Below are 24,543 nucleotides of genomic sequence, written 5' to 3'. Positions count from 1 at the left end.
TCAACCAACTGGCAATAGATGTGATGAAAATTCTGGTAAAAAATATTAACTATATAATGTGCCTAATGGCTTGCTTGATATAGCAAGCTGTTCAAAGGTTTAATGGAGGGGGGGAAAGCAAAAGAGACTTTTTGGGAAAAATGCTGAAGAAGAGGAAGAGATGCTGATGGATTTCAAGAATAAAAATAGATAGATAAGGATACTAGAGCCAAATCTAACATGATGGACCTCTGGGTTCGCTTGTTCCACACTGCCTGCTGAAAACTCTGCTGAATCAAAGCAGGATCGAGTCTGCCACATTCAACAAAAAAAGCTATGTATTTGAGAGGTAGGTTGACAGGAGGTGTCTATGGTATGTCTGTATAAGTTTATCTGGAAAACATTTTTTAAATAACTAGGGATATTTGTGACTTACACCGATGCTGGCTTAGCTTTCACTTTAAAATTCAAGGAGTATAGGAACTAAAACATGCTGATAATGACTACCCAATGCCAGTGTACATCACAGGACTGAATATTTTTTCTCTCTTGCCAAGATCTTTGCAACCTTTTGTATTTTTCATCGTAGTTGTCCGAGAGTTTACAACAGCCAACAAGAAAACAAGAGATGGACGACCATACAAACAAGGCTCAAGTAACACTATTATCTGAGCATTTATTTATGTAAATGTGACTATAACATAATGTCTTTAAGTCACAAAAGCAAGGGGATGGAGACCAAATGAGGTAAGTCGGCCTCCTGCTGTTGGGTCCCGGGTGTAAATAATGAGTATGGCATCTCTGGAGACATGGCAGGCCAAGCGGGGCCTGAGGGCAGGAGAGGAGCTGGGTGGGAGGGATGGAGGAGGATTTAGTGGCTGGTCGCAGAGATGCAGGACATAGATAACCAGTGTCAGTTACGGCAGCGCTGGTCTCTCTGACTCAATCTCAACGTTACAGCCAAGGACAAAAACACTGACCTCATACCAAATAAATATGCTCTGCAACAGCTCAATGTCCACGGTGGCAGCACACGTCAAAACAGCAAGTTTGCAAAAAGAACATTTTTGAAGCTGAACCTTTGTAAAATCCTGCTTGATAGCAAATGGTTAAGGCAAATAAATGCAGCTATTTTACAAAACTCTCTGAAAGTAATTATTAAAAGCCTGCAGCCTTAATTATGTGCAGGACAGGCATCACAATACAAGTTCAATTTAACTGAACTGATCTGTTTTTTCTTCTTTTCTTCTTTTTTTTTTTTTTTAGAAAAGCTAGATCAGCATCAGGTATTTAATTTCAACTTTCATGAGAATATACACAGAAGACTCTGCAAGTCCAAACAGCATGTATTAAAAGTCTATCTTAATTGCTATTTTGGCTTGGTGTTGTATTTTCTAACATTCGGAACTTTTTTAATTAATTCTAAAATAAAAGCATATTGTTTTCAAAATTGCTTAAGTAATTACACAGTCACGGTTTAAGCTTCTGCCACAGCAGGTCATCTGCCTCCATCTCACCCTATCTCTTGCATCCTCTTCATGTATACTGAGCCACATCTTCCTCCAGTGCATTCATGAATCTTCCTTTCCACCTCTGTTCCTTCTGTCTTGCAGCTCCATATTCATCATAGTTTGATATTGTGCTTTATTTTTCCTTCACTGGTTGCTAGGTTTGACTCTTTCTTGTGTCTTTCCCTCCTCAGTTTATCAAAGCTGTTAATCATTAGCAGCTACTCATGTGCACTCTCCGGTCACAATTTTGTTTACTGTGACCAACCAATTTCATCGCTTCCTTTTATTTTACCCAACCATCATCTCTACATTTAGTCTACTATCCATCGTTCCTTCACTTTTTTCATGGTGTTTGCTTTTCATTCCCTTTGCATTTTAAATTTAAGGCCTCCACAAAGCTATAGTAAATAAAAAGTACAACATTTTATCTTAGTATGCCCTTTTCTGCAAATTGTGTATTAAACTCTTCCAGGACAACGTTAATGCTTTGCATTGGTACATCACACCTTTCTATAGCCCGCTGTGCCCTCCTTTCTCCTCCTCTCTCCTCTTTTGTGATGCAAGGTTATCTCTTGTATATCCACAATAGGACTCTGGCTGTTACAAGGATTCTAGGACAATGTTGTATAAGTGAGAGCGGTTTTCTACATCTGTATTCTAAGTGCTTTCTACAAAGTATGTTCCAGACAACATGCTGAGACTGTCCTTTGAAAACATCAGCTCACTTGAGTCAGACCTGACATTAAACTCCCACATCGAGTCTAAATTCAGCAGCGTAAATTCTCCATCAAGAGTTTGGGGGATGCAAGAAAAATATTCTGATCCATGTGAATTTGGCTCCAGTCTTGGCTCCACATTTATATATTGAACTCAGGCAAATTCCAGTCAGAATCAGGGCTGTTTAATTACTAAATAGGTGCAGCAGAGTTCACTATGTATGGAGCCTGAATATTAGCTGGTCTGATAGTTAAATATTAAAGACGTTCTGCTCCACTCTTCATTTTTGATGAACTATAATACTGCAACATAATATACCATTTAACTGGCTCTGCCTCACAAGAATCATACCATACATGTTGATGTAGATTTTTGATCAGCTTAGGTCTTTTATCTTGTACCAATTTCCTGATCCTACCAGTAGCACGTGCTTTTTAAGTATCACCTGTGGATGGACTCTTCAGTATGCTTACCACTGACATCAGAGTAGGCAAACCATATAAGATCTGGTATTTAAGACTACTTTTATTCTACTTCTACTTCTTTACTATTTACTATTCTTTTATTTAAGTCTCTATTTAAGTCACTGCTAACTGACTAGAAATGAGAATCAGTTAACTATCCGGTGCAGCTGACATTAAGCTCCATTGTGCAATAAATTGTAAGGATGTGGCAACATATTGTCGAAACATTCATAAAGGAAGATATCCACTTTGTTGACACCAACTGAAAAATAAGATTACAATTGCTGTGTCACATCATTTTGTGCTGAGTACACGTTAAGAGATGCTGAGAAACTGAAAGACTAAAAGAGTTCAGCTACTTTTAATATGATTTTTCCTACCAAAAAAGGAGAATAAATGACAACAAGTCAATGAAGGTTTATTTTTTGAACTATGTGACTTGAATATGTTATATGAGATCACAGACAGGAAGTAATAAATCTAGCATAAGAACCTACAAATACTACCTTTACCGCCCAGCCCCTCATCTATACAGCCTCAAAGCTGACGCTTCACTTATCTAGGTCCCCCATAATATAAGTGTGAAGTGGATCGGGTGAATAGCTAATGAGATATGCAAAGAAAATAAAGGCAGAAAAACATACAGAGATTCCTTGATTTATTAATGCTATTAGAAAGTCTTCCAACCGAAGCTGACTAATCGCAACTGAAAGTCAGTATGATCTCTCCTGCTGTGTGGTAATATCAGCAGGAAAGATTCAGCCAGATCTCAGCATGTCAGAGATGTGCCCTGTTCCCCACCATGCCTGTCACAGATACTGTAGATAAGACAGACAGCTAGATGGTTACAGACAGACGGACAAAAATACAGAGACATCCTGAAAGAAAGATACAGAGCCAAGCTGTCGCATTTTCCTTTCAGTTCCAAAGACCTTGGTCCAACCTCAGCCTTTCATGGATGACTTGCTCAATCCATCTGTCGTTCCATCTTAATCTCACCTTCTACCTTTTTCTGTCTATCTATATTTGGATAAAATTAGCTGCCAGTCTACGTCTGCCACCATCTTTACCCATGGCTCAAAGAAGTCTTTTTTTGTGTGTGTTTTTCTCACACACAAGTTTGATCTTGCTTCATTTATTTGCTTTTCTCAAATTGTCGCAACACTCTTTCCTCGCCATGCTGCATTATTAAGGAGGCACATTAATCACTCGGGCTGCCTGTCACTCCATCGCCACACACTTCTGTTGTCCCCGCAGCACACATGCACACACATTCACGCACACATTAATGCTGGTTTCACAGGGGGAGTTAGTCCCATCAGTGTCTGTGTATAAGTTCCTTAGAGTGAAAAATGAGGCTACCCTTCGAGTGACAAAGGGCTGTTTTCCTTCCAGGACGATATTACCAAGGTTTTAGCAAGCAACCTGTCACGCTGTGTCATACATAAATGGCTTTAGCACTTCACATTTTCTGCACAAAAGGGGACTGTTCTGTGTTTGCACCTGTCTTGAAGCATGTGTTATCCTTGGGTGGGTTTCTTTTGTTGCTGGCGAGCTACAGCATGAAACACCTAAATAAAAACAATGGCTGAGTGGGTGGCTATATTCCAGCTTATAAAACCTGTATGAGGCAAAACAGCAGGACCGTACGGCTGTTCAGACAAAAAAAAAGAATGAAAGAAAAAAGGAACATATACTGTGTGCTGGAAGAGAATAAGTTGTACAGCTGACAATTGAGATGACTCATTGATAACTCCTCAATTACCATCTAAATTGAGAGAGGAAGAAAAATGGGCAGGTAGCTGAAATAAAAGCGAAAGGAAGTGAGGTAAACAAAGTGTGAAAAGGCACAGAGAAACAAAAACGGTACTGAGAAAGCCAAGGCTTATTTCAGCCCAACTCAAATGCCAAGCCTGAGTGGATGAGAGGGGAACTTGAATCTTAAGCAGCCATAAATTTCCCCTGATGCTTTGCTATGCCTGCACTCTCTGTATATGCTTGGAAGGGAACAGAAGCTCGTAGACCAGGGTGAGGGAATATGGCAAGACTCCCAAAACGCAAAAGTTGCCATGAGATTAAGAAACCACCATATGGGCTTAGACACACAGGTTAACTCAGAGACAGGTTTATTCCATCTCTCTCTCTCTCTCTCTGTCTCTCTCTCTCTCTCTCTCTCACACACACACACACACACACACACACACACACACACACACACACACACACACACACACACACACACACACACACACGCACGTATGCATGCCAACAGTGCAAATACAGGCAATAAAATTTTCCTTAGAATCTGAAAGTCTGAAGAAGGCACTGTTTATGAGGGAGGAGAACTGATCTGCATTAAAATGAAGCCTGGAATATTATGAACACTGAATAAGTAATGTTTAAAATACCTATGGGAATGTGGATATACCTGTGTGCTAAGAGTGTGAATGAAGTGTGGATGACATGAACAGATGCTTGCTCGCACGCACTCGAATGCAGACATGCACCTGATATAAACTCATTAGTGCATACACCTGCGCATACATCTCAACTCAGGACACACTTGAATGCTTTTTGTAGATAATTTGTGCCTTTTTTTTTTTAAACAAAGAGTTTCATGCTTTTGTTTTTCTTATTGTTCGCTTTTCTTTTGATATTGCAAGTGAGGCATTTTATTTTACAAAGAACTCTGTAATTGTTATATTTAAAGGTCCCACACGAATGCAGATTATTTTTTAATAGGCTCTGTAGGACATGAATGAGGAGCTCCTCGTACTCACATGAAAAGGTGCAGTTAATCAGGAGTTGGGACAAGAGGGACAGAGGGATAAAAGCCATGAAGGAAGAGGGAATAAAAAGCAAGGATGAGACTGCGCTTCCTCCACCATTGTGTGCCTCAGAGCTGAAAAGTGTTGTCAATTACTGTGTTTTACTGCACAAAACTGCGTGCGCACACTTACCCAAACCCAGACAGGTGTTTTTATCAAGTCCATTTGTCTGTCTGAATGTTTGCATTTAGATGCTTTTCTGCTGCGATTCCTCAAATTTTCAATAAACACGATGGTCTGAGTGGCAAAGGACAGGTTAAAAAAAAAGAGAAAGAGCTTCTATGCTATAGAAAGCAGGGCTGACACTGCTGAGCACCCTGATGGTGCCGAGTGGGAATAGGCTTCAGGGCTGCCCAGAACCATACAGAAAGCCATTACTTACAGCTGAAAGCCACCCTGGTCTCCCTCATTCATACAGCGCACCCACACACCAGCCACCACAACCCGAGCTCCTGTTAAAGAGTCAGCTGGAAGTGGAATATCTCCCATTACTTTCTCTAAAACATATTACCTTGCTCTCTGTGGCCAGAAAAGGCGAGCTCATCCTACATGTGAATAAAAAAGGGCAAGAGTGAACGATAGAAAGAGAAAGGTAACGAACAGAGAGAGGGAGGAACAGAGTGAGAGATTCTCCTGAAAAATGAGGTGACAGAAAGCTTTTTATGTGCGGGAAGGGTGGCCAGGCAATTTTCAAATGTCTGAGGCTTCTCATTGGCCTGCCTGCAAAGCCACTTTATATGGTGGCAAATGTTAAACTTGTTCTGGTGACATCAAGGTCCCCTTGGCCGCCTACTTGCCTTCGCCTGGAATAGTAAATGTAGCTTGAGGCAGGGTGTAGGAAAGAAATGGTTTCAACACCTTGAACACGAGAGGCAAAGTTGCATCTGCCGTCAGGGCTCGTTTAGACTATCTATCTATCTATTTATCTATATAAACCATCCTCCTCTCAATATAGCTACTAAACACAGGCTCAAACATATTTTGTATACCACTGTACATGGCGGTGCTGAAAGGATGTTATCAGTTTATTACAGCAGGTCTTGGAGAAGGACATACTTCTCTGGGAAAGCTGCCAAGATTTTTCCTCTCTTTACTTCTTTCACTCTCTTATTCTCTCTTTTCTACATTGTTTCTTCTCTGTCATCTGACTCCAGCTCGTACGTCTTTGTGTTTCCTCTCTCAATTTGTCCCTTTTTTTGGTCTGTTTTCAGGATCCAGGGACGAATGGGATACAGTAAATCCAGGATGTTGACTGCAGGTTGTAAAGACTCCTCAGTTAATCAATGTCAGCAGAGCAGCGGCACTAAATCATGCTGAGGCAAAGGCCAAGGAGCTGGTCAGTAAACCAGCACTATCAACTGTGCACCAGATTCTCCCATTAGAATAAATAGAGCAGCAGTCTATAGATCAGCACAATCATACAGTATGTACAGTAGCATGAGTTGACTCGAGTTTTGCTTTTCAACCACCACACCACAGGCATGATGGGTTACAGAAAAGGGTGGCTGGTGTATTCTCCTCTATTTTTAGTATTGTGACATGATGTAATGCTATCAAATCTGCAAAAGTATGCAATGCATATGAAGAGTTGTGGAGCAAAATTAGCTGCACTGAGAATAAATTAGATCATTTTAGATGTGATTTTCTCATCTGATCAATATTCATATCAATACTCTGATAATTATTCCTGTGATACACATTTATTAAAGTTTAGGATTTTAATGAACTAAACCCAGTACTGCCATCACAGTTGTTTCAGTTGTCTATGATGGATGAGTTTGAATACTCCATCCTTCCTCCCTTGGTGATACACATGCTCCTTCTCCTTCCTTCATTCCTCCACCTCCCTCATCATGCAAGTCAGCCACACAGAGAGAGCAGACTAATTAACAGAGGGATGAGAGCTGCCTGTCGTTTAGGGACTTATCTAATTGTCCCTTGTATTTTCAAAAGGAAGCTGAGAAGCCATTCTGGGAGGGTTGACCAAAATAAGAGAAATATTTATATAGAAACACCCCAGTATGACACAAAATCGGTGTATGTGTGTGTGTGTGTACGCGAGATCCATATAATCCACTTTTATATTTTTCATTAAACCATATCACAATTAACACACTGAGAAGACTATGCATAGGTGGTCTCTCTCTCTCTCTCTCTCTCTCTCTCTCTCTCTCTCTCTCACACACACACACACACACACACACACACACACACACACTAGCCCTGTGGCAGGGGTAAATTGCTGCTTTGATGTGCAATTAAATCAGTCTACATCTCATCACGATTGCTGCAACTGCCAGACACAGACATCCATCTGAAACACACATACACAAACTTAACCGTGAAGTCACCAGGATGCAGATGGACAGATGGTGTGTTTGTATCATGTTCACAAGGGTTGGATGTTTGTGTGTATGGCTCAGCTAACACTGCAGCCCCCTGAGTGGGAACTGGACTGGACTGTGACCTTTGGTGTCACAGTTTCTGGCTGACTGACGGTCAAACCATAGACGTTATAAGAGAGAGAGAGAGAGACATCACTGAAAGAACTGAATCTATGGGATAACAGCAATAGCAGTTATTATAATTAGATTTTTTAGGATAAGCTAGTCAGACTTTTTAAGAGCTTTTTCTTTTTTTAAGATCCTACACGAGCAAATATAAATGTTTCTTTTAATTCACAATAATATTTTGTAGTAAGTTAAAGATCATCTCTCATTTAAATAATTGAAAATTGCTCTGCTATTAGAAAGAAGGTACACGTAATTAACTGAAAACGAGCTGCTGTGCACCCACTTTTAGACAGATTTACATAACAAAACAGTGTAAGTAACAATAATGTAAGTATCTGACATTTGTTTTTTTTCTCCAGCTTATTTATTAATTAATCTCTTCCCTGTGTCCCATGTCTTGTTACTTTCGTCTCTTCGCTTTGTGTTCCTTCTGTTCCAGAGTCTGTCATGTTTCCATGTCTCTTTCTAGTCTGCGTCTTTGTGAATGCCTTGTGCTTCCTGTTTTACTTTGACAGTCTGTGTCCTATGTTAGCATATTCTGCTTTGTTTCCTTTGTCTCGTTATGTCAGATTAGCCCCAGCTGTGCTTTCCTCCTGTTTTCCATTCCCTCATTACTCACTGGTATATTTTAGCCCTGTGTTTTCCTCTGTCCGTTGTCATGTTGTACTCTCACTATGCTGTATTTCCCCCCCTTCGTGTTCTTAGTTAATTCCTAGTTCTCAGTTCCTGGTTTATTTCCTAGTGTTCGAGTTTCTTGATTCCAGTTCCTAGTTTAGTTTTGTACTTGACGTGAAGTTTTTCCAGCAATAAAGTTGCCGTTTTGAGTTTATTCCTTCGTCTTGAGTCTTGCGTTTGGGTCCACATCCTGCCTGCCACACATCGTCACCTTGACACTGGCGTACAGTGGGCTCTGAGGTGGATATCTATAGCTTTGGCCATTTCTCCTCTTTAAGCCTTTTAAAATGTGATTTAAGTGTCTGATTAGGTTTCTTGTTAAGAATGTTTTCATGGCTACGTTTGTGTCTTTGCCCACAGTGAAAAGCTTCTACACTAATGACCTTTTACCACTTAGCTGTGATTGCATATGCAACTATTTGCTTGGTTTGCACATGGATGAAACGTATGATGCAGACTTGCCAGTCATGATTAAGAACACTGAAAATTGGCCAATTCTGGTCCCCACCCAGTTGAAGAGTGCAGCTCTACTTTTAGAGCGTGAGCGTTAGCATCATTCTTTGCTAATCCAGAAGATAACATTATTTGGTCTGACAGTGTAGCAGATATACAAGGGCTTTGTAAAATATTAAAATATAAATATTCTTCTTCCTGAGTTGGACACTGAGTGTTTGTGACAGAAAATTTGAATTTAAGCCATACCTTTGATGTTATGGCATCACTAGAGGAAGTCGGGCATTGAGAGAGTATGCCACATGAGAAATGGAAAACAGAAAATATCATGGCAGGACTGACAACAAACTGAAACTATTAAAACACTACATTCAGGCAAAAACAAGGACGTGAAGCTAATGAGCTGCAAAAAACATAAAAAAGATTGTGTGTTTAAGAATACACCCACCATTTGTGAATGATTAATGAGTAATGTCTGTGACTGCTGAATGAAACAGCATACCGATGATCCAATTTAATCTTTTTGTGGTGCTTCTTAAAATAAAATGCAATAAAGTGGGTTTTGTTCATCATTAGTTTTAAGAGTTTGCAGTAAAATCTGCACTAAAAATACATCCACATTCTACAACTCTGATCTAAAAGCTATAGCCCCTAGAAGAAAATTCTTAATTTTTTAGACAAATAAATGAGTACAGTTAATAAGAGCAGTGAGATGTGACTAAAAATGTTCAGGACTAGAAACGTGAAGTTGTGTTAATCTCAGTCTAAAATTGAAGTGCGACTGAAAGAAAAAGGGCTGATTAACAAGTCCGAAGTCTTATAGGCAACGGAAATATAGAAGAGTGACAATGAGATTGCTGATAAGATTCTGACAATGAATCAGCTCTGACAAATTGTACCAGATAGCGGATATATAGGAAATAACATGGAAAGAAACTGGGGAAAAAATGGAGGTTTAAAAAAAAAAAACTGAGAGACCAAGACAAGATGAAAAGTACAGTGAATAAATTGAGCAGAAATTGGAATTGGAGCATACTCTGGCCATGAAGGGAACCTGATTTTGACAGGGTAGACAGAGAGTGTAAGAAAAGAAACCGCATGAAGGAGAAAGACACTGAGCTGTGATAACTGTGTGAGGCGGAAGAATCGAAGTGTGAGAATAGAAAGGGGGGGGAAAAAAATCAAATACTCAAAGCACTAAGAAAGGAAATTCTGTGTGGGGGGTGGGGTGTAAAATGCAAGGTGAAATGAAGCAGGCACATAATAGTGGGAGTAGCTTCACTGCTCTTAAATGCATTAAAAAGTCACATGCAGAAGTGTTAATGAGTTGTAGAAATGTACAGATGTCTCCAGTCTTTCTTTAAGCGTGGCAAAGGAGTATAATTTCTGTTAACGTGTAAACAAGCAGGTTGAGGAAGGTGTGAGGCACTGGTGGGAGTGAAGCCATGGGAGATGAAGAGAAGAATGGAAAGTTTGGGCAACTCTGTAAAAAAGTAGAACGACTGAGGATGGAAAAGAGCGATAGAAAGCAAGAGGCGATGGTGCAGTCTGGCTTATTTCAGGCTTTATTGCAAAGTGCCACAGTGCGGTCTAAGTCCAAGCACGAGTTCTCGGTTTGAGATGGAGATGGACCAGGATCCCCTAGGTATATCGATTCTCAGGCACACTCATTTGGGAGAATCAAAATTGATGATACCTGCCTAAGGCAGAGGTTTATTTACCTATTTATCTGGTGTCTGCTCTAGCCCTGCTCCTGGCTGTCTTGGAATAAAGTGGCTACCTGCTGGGGCTACCAGCAGCCCTCCACGTCCAAGCATGACAACCAATTTCAGAACATGTGAGTGGATGTGAAAGAGCGGGACACTGAGCATGCAGCAGAACACAGATTTAACCCATGAGCTGCATAAAGCAGAACCAGCTAGGCAACACAAATTGACATTTCTCAGAGGTGTGTAGTTCAATTTAAGGTTCACTTGATTGTTAGTTTTAGGCTATTTGTTGTTAGGCTCACTTATCCTACATACAGACAAGTCGATTTTAACATGAGCAACATGTCACTCCCTGCTGCAAAGTCGATACTCCTGTTGTCATTTAAGTTCTTCGTCAACAATGAAGATATCTGGAGACTTCCTGTCCATTTGACTCCATCTTTTCTCTTGTGTACCCGTTTTTCTCAAGAAATAGTTCTAGATTTATACTACAAAGATCTCCAAAGCCTTAATTTTGTTAGCTTGTTACTTAATCTGTGGGGCTGCTGGTGCTATTCCTCAGTTTTTGTGTAAAAAAAGACAGTGTCTTAATTAGTGACCTTTAGAGGTGTTAGTAGATAGATATTTGATGTTGTTAAACAGAGCCCATGCTAGTGTTTCACCCCAATTACAGAGGCTAAGCTAATCCAAGCTAACCAGCTCCAGCCAGACAAACTATTGCTTGAAGCCTTTTGCCTATTTGGTGATTTGAAAAGCAAAAAGAAACACAGTCACCATTTCAAAGTAAACAAGCGTTTAAAAGCATCGTATATAAAGGATTGCTCTGTGAGGTTCTTCATATCTCACAAGCAGACAGTGTTTCCCCTGTCCCTGTTTCTCTCCCAGCCCTCCAATTTCTCCCCTCCCCTCGTCGCCGCCCCAATCTTGTAAGCTACACAGACTGCCTGATAATTGGATTTCATCAGACAGTTCAAACGAAGGCATAAAATAATTAGCAGCAAAAACCAGAATTAATCTCAGGCGTGGCGATCATCTTTCTGGTCAGGCAGGTCTCTCTGGGAGGGCGACAGGAAAACATATGATATCATTCTAACGCAGTTTGGGGCAGACCGTGCACCTGTACAGGCGCGTAGCTCTGATGTGACAAATTGTCGCTAGCCATTCTCATGCTCGGGTGAGTCAATCTGTACGAATACTGTATGTCTGTGACTGTGCATGTGCGTTGGTCTTCAGCATATGCATTGAATTTCTGTTTGCTTTCTGGTCTGGAGAGAAGCCTTTTGAATGTGAAGTCGCAGCAGAGCATCAATACAACCCCTTCCCCCATCCCTTGAGAAAGGAACAAAGAGGCCAGACTACATCAGGACAGCCTTTGATCAGTTCAGTTCTATCACGTTTTTGTCAGTAATTGACAGACTTTGGATCCCAAAAGCTTCCCGTGCAACCTGCAAAATTTAAGCATGGAAATACTTTATGCCCTCCAATATATAAGTGCCATTGTATTTCTCTTACACTACAGGTGGTTGTTTCAGTTATATCCTTGAGGCCGTTACTAATATGTAATTTTTTAAAAGTGTAACATGCTGTCATTTGTGTTGCTTTTTCATTTTGCATGCAACACATGAAGAGTTCGGGCTAGGTAAAAGGCTGTGCTGCAGCGCTAAACACTCCTTTTCCAATTTCCCAAGAGGCCTTATCACCTGAGTTAGTGTAATGAAACTGATTAGTACCTGCAGCCTAACACTTGACCAGGGAAAATTAGAGCCAGCCATGAAGTGCTTATTCATCTCCGCTGAATACACCTTCAGAAAAAAGTCAAGAACAAAAAAAACTAAGGCACTCCATCCTGAATCTAAAGTAATAAAGCGATTTTGCTCCGACTGCTTCTTTATTGGAGACAAATTAACCTGCTTTACAGGAGAGAACACTGTTAGCAACCTGTAAATTTGATCACATTTATTATATTTTTCCCTGTACATGAGAAGAAGAAGTGGAGTAGGGGGGCTTTAAAGGTTTTACTCTGTGAGCTGACTAAATGAGAGCATCACAGAAGCAAAGCCATTCCATCAGAAAGATGCTTCTTGCTTATGAGTCAACAGCGCCTGTGTTCTCCCCAGTAATATTCATTCCAAGCACACAGGCCCCAAACGAGAAATGCACAGCCTCTGATTCTTTTTAAAATTTATTACAATACCAGCCAAACAAATAGAGAATAAACCAAGCTGTACTAATTTTCCATTACAGTCATTCATTTTTGTTCAGTTTTCTGACAAGCTGCCACTTTTGTTGAATTGTAACCTGTTCTTGTAATCTTTTTGATAAAAGCTTAATGGTTCTTATTGTTGTCCCACAGCTTTGGTGCTGGAATGGAGAGCTATTAGCCTGTCATTTATCAAGCCCTCGGTGTCATGTGTAATGGCTAAGTGTTTTGAACCAACTAGCACATGGCAGCATGAATCTTTCTGAAGGCTGGTGATTATTAATGACAGTGGCAGCGCAGAGCAGCCACCTTCAATCACACTGCAGGTAAATCCCAGCTCCTCCACAAAGAGGATGGCAGGGAAGAACCCTTTAATTCCTTTTTTCCAGGAATTAATCAGCCCCGTTTCTAATTTCTCACCTCACCGACGTTCCCGTGGGATACACTAAATAAGAGATGAGACGCAACGTACACAAACATGTAAGCACACGCGCGTGCACGCAACATCGAACAGATGACAAATGAGGACGCAAAAGCTCATTTGAATATCAGAGAAAAAGAGTGCTGGTGTGGCAAACGTAACCTCCTCCAGCCTGTGCTGTAATTACTCAGCACTGGAACCCAAGAAGAAACACTGGATTTACAGAGCAGGCACTGCTGAAGACAATGAAAGCAGGTGAAGGAGCTCTAGAAGCATTTTGAAAGCGAGGGAGGAATAAGAAAGCGATGAAGAAAAGGTCAAGGCAACTTGGGAAGTAGAGGAAAAGACTGTAAGAGTGAGAAATTATTTAAAAGTTGAGGTAAAAAGTGGCTGGCTAGCTTTGCTTGGACCATCTGTTGCACGAAAACCTACTTGTACAGAACAGACAGGGATGGAAAGCCTTTTCTGGATGACACCCCACTCACTGGGTGCTTAATTCCCATTGCTCTTTCTCTATCTGTATTTCTTTACCCAAATGCTTTACGCAACAACTCAAAGAATAGTCTGAATTTGTGAGAAATTATTGCTTTTGTTTCTCACAATCTAATGAGAACATCCATACCACTTTGGTCTCCATTGTAAAAATGAGCTTAAGCCACAAATTGTGGTTATCTTATTGAAACGTTTCCGTTTAGATGTGCTTGCAACAAAACAAAACTTAATTAGAGTTCAGTGGATTTCATGTGAGAATTTCAGTCTTTGCAACCTTTTGTTTTTGTACCGTTTAACCACAATGACCTAGGTAAAATTACAGGGAATGTTATGTGGCCTCTATTGTGGCTTTATTATAACTATTTGGGAAGCAGATTTTACAGAGTTTAAGTATTTTTTTTGCTTGAGCTGAATATAAATCAAGATTCCAATCAGGAAAGTCTCATTTTATAATTGCACTTTTTCAGAAGCCTAAAATTATATGTATTTTTTGTGCTATTCTAAAAGTCTTTCTGCAGATTAATAGCTACGCCATCTTTTTTTTTTTTTAAACTTTTTGCCATTTGTTCTCTTTGCCTAGATTTTCTTTTGTACACATTTCTGCCTCTCCTCTAACTTTTTTCTTTCTCTCTTGCCTTCCAATTTTCTGCCCTGTTCCTCCCTCTCCGTGGGATCACTGATGAGTGTCTTGGCAGAAGCAGAACCAGTGAAGGTGTCACTCCAGGGGCCTGTCAGAATTTACCTCAGTGGCCACAGACCCACACACACACACACACACACACACACACACACACACACACACACACACACACACACAGTAACCACCTATGAACTGCCACTGAATTTTAAACTGCAGCCAAAATGAGCTACATAACAAATCAATACAGGTTTCTTGTAGTAATATCACTCAATTTACGAGAATAGGTCATTTGCATTCATTTTTAGCTTATATATTTCCCTTTATTTTTAAAACGATACAGTCACTACCTTTCTCCTGTCCCTCCATCCCACTGTTCCAGTTCCCCCTATCATTTCTCTTTGTGACTCTCTCAGAGACCCTGCAGGTGTCAGCTATCGGTTCCAGCTCAACACTTAATGACTAAATTGGAGCAATTAATTACCCTGATCGGTGATGTTAACCTCCACCTCTTCCACCTGGACTCTTGGCAGTGCAAACAAAGTACCTGATTCATACTGTAGCCTTGATAGTCATCCTCAGCAGTGGTTATCAAAGCACTGTATTTCCAGACTGAATGAGAAATGCTTTGACTCGAGCACGTAGCAAGAGAGTATTGAATTCGCTGACATAAAGACTAAAAAACAATATATCATTGCATGACTTCACCAAACTGGATCAACCTTGAATTTTGCAGGCTACAATAACTACTCCTCTCCTCTTTGCCTGACCTCTCTCCTGGCTCATTTCCTTTCATCTCTCATGCACCTGCAGCACTTTGTCAGGCTGCTTTGGATAATTACACATCTCATCACGACCACACACAGCCACAGGCTCTCAGCTGTCCTCCTGCATTACCACTGTAGTGGGACTTCATAGGCATGATCTGCAATTCCGAGGTGGAGTCATGCATCAAATAATAGTTCCCTCTACACCAACTGAGGCAAATTACGGACATGGTTGGTTATTACCTTCAGGATAAACAACCCACATTTCATATTTCACAAGCAATGATGGGTAAATATTGGGATAAGATTTGTGAATGTGTGTTTGTCAATGCGGCCAGCTCTTTCACTCTCTCTGGGCTCGTACCTGGTAACTTGCCGTCATCCATGAAGCCCTGATGGATGCTGTCCTGTCAGTGTAGCCAACTGTTCAAGCAGCGGATGCCTCTCATCCCCCCGACCGCCGCCCATTACCTGTCTTCCTCAGGATACAGCACTGGCAGCTTAGGGACACATTTGATTTTAATAGCTGCTCCACATCTTCAATTATTCTATAATTATTCTCTAACATGATTTTCTTTCGATAACTGAAAATTAAAAGTATGTATTTTCCATTCGCCTGTATTGATGTGTATTGCCCAGTTTTTGGATTCTCAGCTATAGAGGGGTCTGCCTTGCCTTGATTATAATGAAACTAAGTCCCCTTGCTTTGTATTGCTCAAGTACCCAAAAATTAAAAGCTCAGCAACATTGTCTTCTGTCTTTGTGCAGAAGTTTAGCATTGCCACGCTTGTGTTAGCATGAGCTTCTTTTCACACTTTATAGTTTTCACACTAATAGTTCATGAAGCTAACGTAACAACATTTGTGGATTTTTTTCTTTTTTTGAGGAACACAAAACATGACTTTTGGTGCACTGACATTGCTGCCAGTTAGCTCTACTACATATCAGAGGGAGCACCAACATTTAAAAAGACGATATCTCCAATGCTGTACATCTCACGCTAAAACAATCTAAATGTAAATCTGGCACTACCACTCAGAGGGAAAACATTTATATTTGATTGTGGGGTGAACTCAGCAGTTCCTCAAAATCTCGTTGCAAATAACCATTTCTACATTTTCCCATTTTCCTCCTTTTTTGTTCCCTTTTTTCTTTTTCTTTTTTTACTTCTCCGTTGATGGTTTTGACCCACCGCCTGGTGAATGAAAAGTGGTGAAAAGATTAAGTCAAAGGGGAGGTAAAGTTACAAAGAAACAAAGCTACTGTATTCTTCTGCTTTTGGTGGGAGTAATATGGCCGTGATAGCAGTTCAAGTTCAGCGACATCTCCTTCACACACAATTACTTGAGGGGAAAGTGTCACAACATATCATAACAGCTGACTGAGAGAAAGCCAAAGTGTTGCAATGTTGAGAGGCACAGGTGGAAGGAAGAGAAGAAAGTGTGATGCCAATAGGCTTGTGCAACAAATGACAAGGAAGACTATAACATCTTCAGAATTTCAATCACAAGGTTTATGTATCTTATACTACATGTGCCCCATAAATACTGTAAATGCTCAAATAGTGGCTAGGTCTTTATGCACCCTATTTGCAGAAAGAGATCCAAGTCTTTATTTGGTACAGGTTTATATGAGAGACAGCATTTCATTTCTAATTTCACATGATTCCCAGTTGTTGGCTTCTTGATAAATTGAGTATTTTGCACATTTGAACAGCGCTAATCCCATCAGAGTAGTGTCAGAACAGAAATCCTGTTTCATAGGTGGATGAATTTCTCTCAAAAAGAGTAACTCTGAGAAGCAGGTGGATGTTGTAACCGTGAAATAAGCACAGTAGAAATGTAAATTATGCACGAATTGCATCATATGAGTCATTATTGTTGGATACATGTAATTTCATGCTGCTCTTTGAGGGTGTTTCCTACTAACCTGTATTTGTCAGGAGACAGAACTAAAAACGTATTCCGGCTCAATCCGAAGAGTTAAAAAAATTAAGTATATGTGGGATTTGCTCTATGCCCATTATTTTGTTGCTGACCACTTATAGCTAGTGGGCATTCCAGGCTACAGTTGCCTGGGTAATCCTCTAATGTATTTACCACCTGCTCATGTCAATCATCAGTATCCTTGGGTTGAATCATATTTAGTTTAATCATTATAAACAGATTAAACATATGGCTACACTAGATATGTGGAGACACCTGAAGCTTTCCAGTTTCCACATGCAGTCCCTTTGCAGTCCAGGTTCTCTTGGCCACCCAAGTTTAAGCCGCTGTGGTTGTAAGAGCTAAAAAATGATTATTTAGCATTTCAAAGTCCTCATGCTTCATTTGTTTGGACAGAACTTGAAGTCCTAAATGAAATTTAGAAGCTTGTAGCAATTAGAGGTGAAATAACATTCAGTTAAGTAACTTAGTACAACTTTGAGACACATCATTGAAGAAGCTACCAGTGAGCATTATTTAAGATATGAAGTGGTGGCAAATACATCAGAAGATTACCTACATAACTGAGCCTGGACTCTTCAACCATCCCACATGTGTCATCGGTGTTTTTGTGGCGGACTAACCAGTGGGTTGCCAGAATGTGTTTACCTGTACCTGGAAACAAAATATGAGGTGCAACCTTCTTCCAGTCTAATTGACTGTATCCTAATCAGTATTCTCATCTAACCTGCAAGCAGCCACCTCAGGTGTATTTTCCAAAACACCACACTAGTCCTTCAACTATACTAAGCATGTTAAGTGAATTTGTAGTGATGCCCTGGACTCAGGAGTCTTTTGGCAGTTATTTCTTTTGATGTTTCTCTTACTCCCTAAGTAAAACTTTTAGAGCAATATTTTTTTCATCCTTTAAATATAATATTTATATGGAAAAGATTGTCCAGGACATTTTCTACCTCAAACATATGTTTCACCTCATTCATTCTGACAGCTACAAGATGAATCTCTATAACCTGACAAAAGAAAAAGTCAAAGAGGTGGGATGTGCCATGCTGTCGGGCAATGAAAATACTACTTGTCTGAGTTATAGACAGTGGTAAAAGACTGTGAAAACTAGTGGAAAGATGCAATATATGTTGCGACAATAATATTTATAGAGAAATAAGATCTAAAAGAATGAAAAATATTTAGATTTTGGGAAAAGTGCCTTTTGAAGTTAAGGAACTATTTTTACTACATCATTTTCTTGTGTAATTTCATTCATTTACAGTGCATAAGAGGTAAATAACACAAGTGTCTTTCTTTATAACATTTTGTTTTGCATCTTGACAAATGGAACAGGAACAGCAACAAGACATTTCCATGTTGAGGCTGTGAGATAATTATGCACGGTACTTACGTAGGTACTGTATAATTAATGACAGTGAACATAAAAGTAGGCACTCCAGCAAAATGAGTCATAGTGGAAGCTGGCTGCAAACCGAGGTTTGAGATCAAGGAAGGAAGATTTACATGTTACACAGTGGCCACAAAAAGCACTGAGGAAAGAGAAGTCCTAAATGAGACACAAGAGAAAATTCAAAGCTAATCAAAGGTGACGGTGATCTGTATGAGGGAATTTAAAGCTTCACAGAGTGTGTGTGACGCACTCTTGTTCCTGTGGCGTACCTTTGCTCTAAAGAAGAAGGCATGGCAAAGCTAATTTATCTCATCAAACAAATCAAATCAAATCAAATCACTTTTTATTGTCACATCACATGTGCAGGCACACTGGCACAGCACATGCGAGTGAAATTCTTGTGTGCGAGCCCCACAAGCAACAGAGATGTGCAAACACAACAACACAAACGAGCAAAATACAAGAATGGCCAACCTGAAACTAATAAATATATGTACAATATATAATAGTGTATGCATTTCTGGATGTGTATACTAAATATTTTCCTACGTGTGTGTGTGTGTGTGTGTGTGTGTGTGTGTGTGTGTGTGTGTGTGTGTGTGTGTGTGTGTGTGTGTGTGTGTATACACATTTTTACAAATTAAATAGTAAAAAAATAAAATAAAATAATAATAATAATAATAAAATATATAAAATATACAGAGTTGAATATGTGCAAAACAAGTGGCATTTATATACAGTATGTAGTGCATAATGTTGAAGTTCCAGTAGTGAAGCTGAGGTGTCTATGACGTGTTCAGCAGTCTGATGGCCTGATGGAAAAAGCTGTCTCTCAGTCTGCTGGTACGGGACCGGATGCTGCAGAACCTCCTTCCTGATGGAAGCAGTCTGAACAGTTTATGGCTGGGGTGACTGGAGTCCTTGATGATCCTCCCCGCTTTCCTCAGGCAGCGCTTCCTGTAGATGTCTTGGAGGGAGGGAAGCTCACCTCCAATTATCCGTTCAGAGCACCGCACTACTCGCTGGAGAGCTTTGCAGTTGTAGGCGGTGCTGTTGCCATACCAGGTGGTGATGCATCCAGTGAGGACGCTCTCAATGGCACAGTGATAGAAGGTCCTGAGGATGCGGGGGCTCATGCCGAATCTTTTCAGTCTCCTGAGAAAGAAGAGGCGCTGCTGCGCCTTCTTCACTGTTTTGTTTGTGTGTACTGACCACGTAAGATCCTCAGCCAGGTGTACGCCAAGGAACCGGAAGCTGCTCACTCTCTCCACAGCAGCGCCGTTGATGGTGATGGGGTTGTGTACTTCTCTGCACCTCCGGAAGTCCACTATCAACTCCTTTGTCTTTGCGACGTTGAGGGTGAGATGGTTGTCTTGACACCAGTGGGTCAGGGCGCTGACCTCCTCCCTGTAAGCCGTCTCATCACCGTTGGTGATAAGACCCACCACTGTAGTGTCGTCCGCAAACTTCACAATGATGTTGGAGCTGTTAGTGGCTGTGCAGTCGTAGGTGTAGAGTGAGTACAGGAGAGGGCTCAGTACACACCCCTGTGGAGCACCAGTGTTCAGTGTGATGGGGGATGAGGTGATGCTGCCCAGTCTGACCACCTGGCGTCTGTCAGACAGGAAGCTAAGGATCCAGCTGCAGAGGGAGCTGCTCAGTCCTAGATCCTGCAGTTTCCTGTCCAGCTTCGAGGGAACGATGGTATTGAATGCTGAGCTGTAATCTACAAACAGCATCCTCACATACGTGTCTCTCTTCTCCAGGTGTGACAGGGCAGTGTGTAGTGTCAGGGCTATGGCATCATCAGTGGACCTGTTGTGGCGGTATGCAAACTGTAGAGGGTCCAGTGAGTCGGGTAGTGCAGAGCAGATGAAGTCCCTGACCAGCTTCTCAAAGCATTTGCTTACGATGGGGGTCAGGGCTACAGGTCGCCAGTCGTTCAATGAGGAGATGGTGGAGGATTTGGGTACAGGGACGATGGTGGCCATTTTGAAGCAGGCTGGGACTACAGACAGAGAGAGGGAAAGGTTGAAGATGTGTGTGAACACTCCAGCCAGCTGAGCCGCGCATGACCTGAGGACGCGGCCGGGAATCCCATCCGGACCAGTAGCTTTGCGTGCGTTCACCTTCCTGAAGCACTTCCGCACATCCTCCTCAGACACAGTGTGCGCACTGACGTCATCCGCGGTGCGCACACTGTCCGGTCTCATGGTGTTCGCTGTGTCGAATCTAGCGTAGAATACGTTTAGATCCTCACACAGAGAGGCTGTGGTCTGCGGGGATCTAAACGTATTCTACGCTGTTTATGTCTATGTTTACTGAAAGAGGAAAAACAAACACTTGGCGCTAATTCAAAGCACATTTCCATGCAGAGGCTGGGTGAAGTGATGGGGGGTCTGAGTAGGAGCTATGTTAAGTAAATGATCATGGGAGGATTTACTTGAAAGAATCAGAAGAGGGAGGGCAAATACAGAGCTGTCTATAAATGGATGAGCAGAGGATCGGTGTGGTAGAGAGAAGTAAAAGAATACAAAACATTTGCCTACTGAGAAAGATGTGCAGGCAGAAGGCACTGGCATAATAAAGAGATTTAGCGTATTCCTTGAGACAGATTCATGAGCTGGATACACTGGGCTTCGACCAGTCTGACCCATTAACAGAAAAGATATCCTCTAAACATGTTTGTGGTTTTGTATATCACATTTCTTTTCCTTTTCAATTTTCTGGGAGCTTTGAATCTGACTTCTGAAGCCAGATACCGATGCTGCATGCCAGCTAACTGCAGTACATGAGCAAAAGAAAGCAAGAAGCATAGTTTAGACAGACATCTTACAGTTGAAATGATTACAGCAGAGGAACATAATTAGAGTTTGGCATCTAGGTGCCAAGCGTGTCGCTGCAAATATGTTACATATAAAATTGGGGAATGATGACTAATTATTCACATGGAGCCTGAGTGGATGTTGAGGTGGTAGAGGAGCTGAAACAGCAGCCAACAATGGATGGTAGCAGCACTGGCATGTCAAAGGGAGAGATGAGAAATTTGCAGCTTTAAATTTGATATGTTTTGTGTACATAAGGAGACTTAGACATGCTACCTTTGTCTGGGGTTGCTCAAGTTCTCTGCTTGAGGGTTTTTTTTAACGTGAATTACAGATTCACACTGTATTAATATAATACATTATATAATAAATGTTTTTGTCTGTAAGACATTCATCAGACATCAAGGTAACTATCTCGAATCCTATCCTGATTTTTTTTCTTTTAAGACTTTTTCTTTTAAAACTAAACACTCATGTGCTTTCACATTAAACTTCTTTCTAAACTTCTTCCTAAACCAGTACACCCTGTACTTTGCCTTGGCTTTGCTTGTATGACTGTCAGAGCTTGCTATCATGCATTTCCCAGTCATATAAAAACAACAAAAAGCACATACTTTTCTAAAATACTAGCAGCTCTGCAAGGCTGTTCATCAGCTGCGTTTTGAGTGTAACGTTGACACATTCACAAAAATGGTAATACTAGACTGCTCCTGTTTGTGGGTATAATTTTTTCACCAGTAAAAGCATTTCCTAAATGGGACAGAATGAACAAACTGCCACTAATGCCTGGTCTTGACGCCTGGTGAGAAATGTGAATACTGCATGTTACTTAAAGTAATGGTCAGATATCGAAGAAGCTTTTCATTTCCTTTCTTTTAACTGAAGTCTCCAATAGAAGCTCTTTTGATCTTGAAAACTTCACTTTACTGTGGGAAGGGACTACAAACTTGTGAGAGGGGTAGGGGATTAATCATTCTGATAAATTTGAGAGGATTGAGAATTCTACTGTATTTCTGGTAGTTTTCAGTAGCTACAAAATCTACAACCTGCAACCTTCAACAAATGGAACAAAAGAGGTTGGACACAAAGAGGTTTCATGAACTTAATGCTCACCCTGATGGATTACTAACATCAAGAAATATTCACTTTGCTGTGGGATAGGTAAAGCAAAGAAATTTATGTAAATACCTAGTCGCCTTTGGGAAATGGCTGGCAGTAACCTATAGCGTATATGATTTGTGTTTAATGGGCTAACACATTCAGAACTACTTGTCCTTTAATATCAACAGTGTTCACTTTCCCTGGTGAAATCACCCTCAATGACCTTCCAAAAGGTACTGATGTGCCAAAGAAAAGCAAACACCTCATTTATCTGGCAGCCAAATGCAAAGAGCAGATGTCACTGGGGGCCTGAGGAGCTGGCAGTTGGATCCACGGTAGTGACAAGATGAGCAGCCCGAGCTCCTGGCTTTAGGAAAAGGCAAAGCTGCTCGGACAAACACTGGTGTTGGACAGCACACAGGCAAGCAGTTTAAAACAGAGCTCGGCCAAAGCTTAAGGTCAGCCAGGTCAGGGGGAACATAAAACCCATAATGAACTGGAGCAAGACCTTTTAAAAAAACACAATTTAAAATCAAATAAAACAAAAACTGCAGCCAAGCCATAATCTTGAGAATTCATTTACAGAGCTAATTTCAGAGTCTGCATTATGAAAAAGGGCTATTAATCCTGAGTGACTTCATCAGCAGCAGCGGTAGCGGCAGCGTGGTCCAGGGAGATACAGCAGCCAATTAAGGGTGTTTGTAGTAATAGACAAGAAATGACAAATGCTGTGATTGCTGTGAGGTGTGATGATGGGCTGTTAAAGATGTTGGCCTTCCTGAGATCTTGATTGAGAATAAACACCCCAATCAGGAAGCGTGATTGCAGGATTGGCCTCTTAAACGTGCTAAAGTTCAAATGTGACCTTGATTCAGCGAGATGCAAAAAAAAAGCAGGAGGAAGAAAGAATCAATGATTTCCTTGTGTGGAGATGTAATATGTTTGTAGTAGTCGTACTAAACACAACACACATTATGCATAATCAGTTAGACACATTCTTTACAATATCCATTAGCTCTCCCTCTATGTGGAAAGGATTATGGGAAATCAGTAGCAGGTTATAACAACTATTGTTCATAAATTGTGCATTGGCAGTTAATAAAATATAAGTTTATATAAGACTTCTTTCATTTGTAAACAATCAAATGATAATTAATTATAAATAGTAAGCATGAGTCAATCTATGTTTATGTCATAAGCAAATCAGTAAACATTATTAATTATAATTTGATTATGTGTCAACAGTTTTAAAAAAGCCTTACTATTTATTTAATTTACAATGCCTGTAATAAAGTGTTAGCAATGTAGAGACTACAAAGACTGGGAATGATACCAGAAATACCAGCTAATACTCGTACAAGTAGAATTACACATTACTCAATAACCAATTCTTTTACCAGAATGAAATATAAAGAATCATATTATCCCATGTTCTTTAAACCACTTCAAGGTCACTTTAAATCTCAGTTGTAAATTGTAAAGCTAGACTGTGACTGATCCTTTTTAGTTTAAGTGCATATTGACTCCCCTTACCTTAGTCTTAAAGAGTATATTTATTTCTTACAATTAGATTTATTGTTGTTTTTTGCACTGAATGGAACCGGAGCCTTGTCGTCTCGTCTCTATATATACTGTACTGTATATAGCAGAGATGACAATAAAGTTTACTTTGACTTTGATAAACTCCTTCAGTAAAAAGTTTTAAACGTTTAACCATTCAAAATCAATGAGACGGTGATGGAAAGCCATAAAATGTTAACATTACATGGTTCCTGGATAGGCTTCCATTGGTTGATAAAACATTATCCATTAAAAACCTTTTAACTTAGGAATCATGCATGATTTCACAATGGCAATGCCCTCTGCCTCCAACGAAATGGTAACTTGTATTTTGGGATATGAATGACAT

The 24,543-nt window shown here is 40.5% G+C and overlaps 1 protein-coding gene across 2 annotated transcripts in view; it reads right to left on the bottom strand.

Annotated features, from left to right (window-relative positions):
* ncanb (neurocan b) overlaps positions 1-24,543 on the bottom strand; it is a 175,596-nt gene that overhangs the window by 137,722 nt on the left and 13,331 nt on the right. Inside the window, exon 1 of one of the 2 annotated variants that reach the window (XM_082523077.1) lies at positions 1,497-1,722. The exons of the other annotated variant lie outside the window; for it this stretch is intronic. Coding sequence (XP_082379203.1) covers positions 1,497-1,519 — 23 coding nt within the window. The 5' untranslated portion in view covers positions 1,520-1,722. Of the gene's footprint in view, positions 1-1,496; positions 1,723-24,543 lie in introns of those variants that run through there. 2 annotated transcript variants of the gene reach the window in all.

Source organism: Aulonocara stuartgranti (genome assembly GCF_965226115.1).
Source record: "Aulonocara stuartgranti genome assembly, chromosome: 23".
Taxonomy (NCBI): domain Eukaryota; kingdom Metazoa; phylum Chordata; class Actinopteri; order Cichliformes; family Cichlidae; genus Aulonocara; species Aulonocara stuartgranti.
This window is presented reverse-complemented; position numbering and strand designations above follow the sequence as displayed.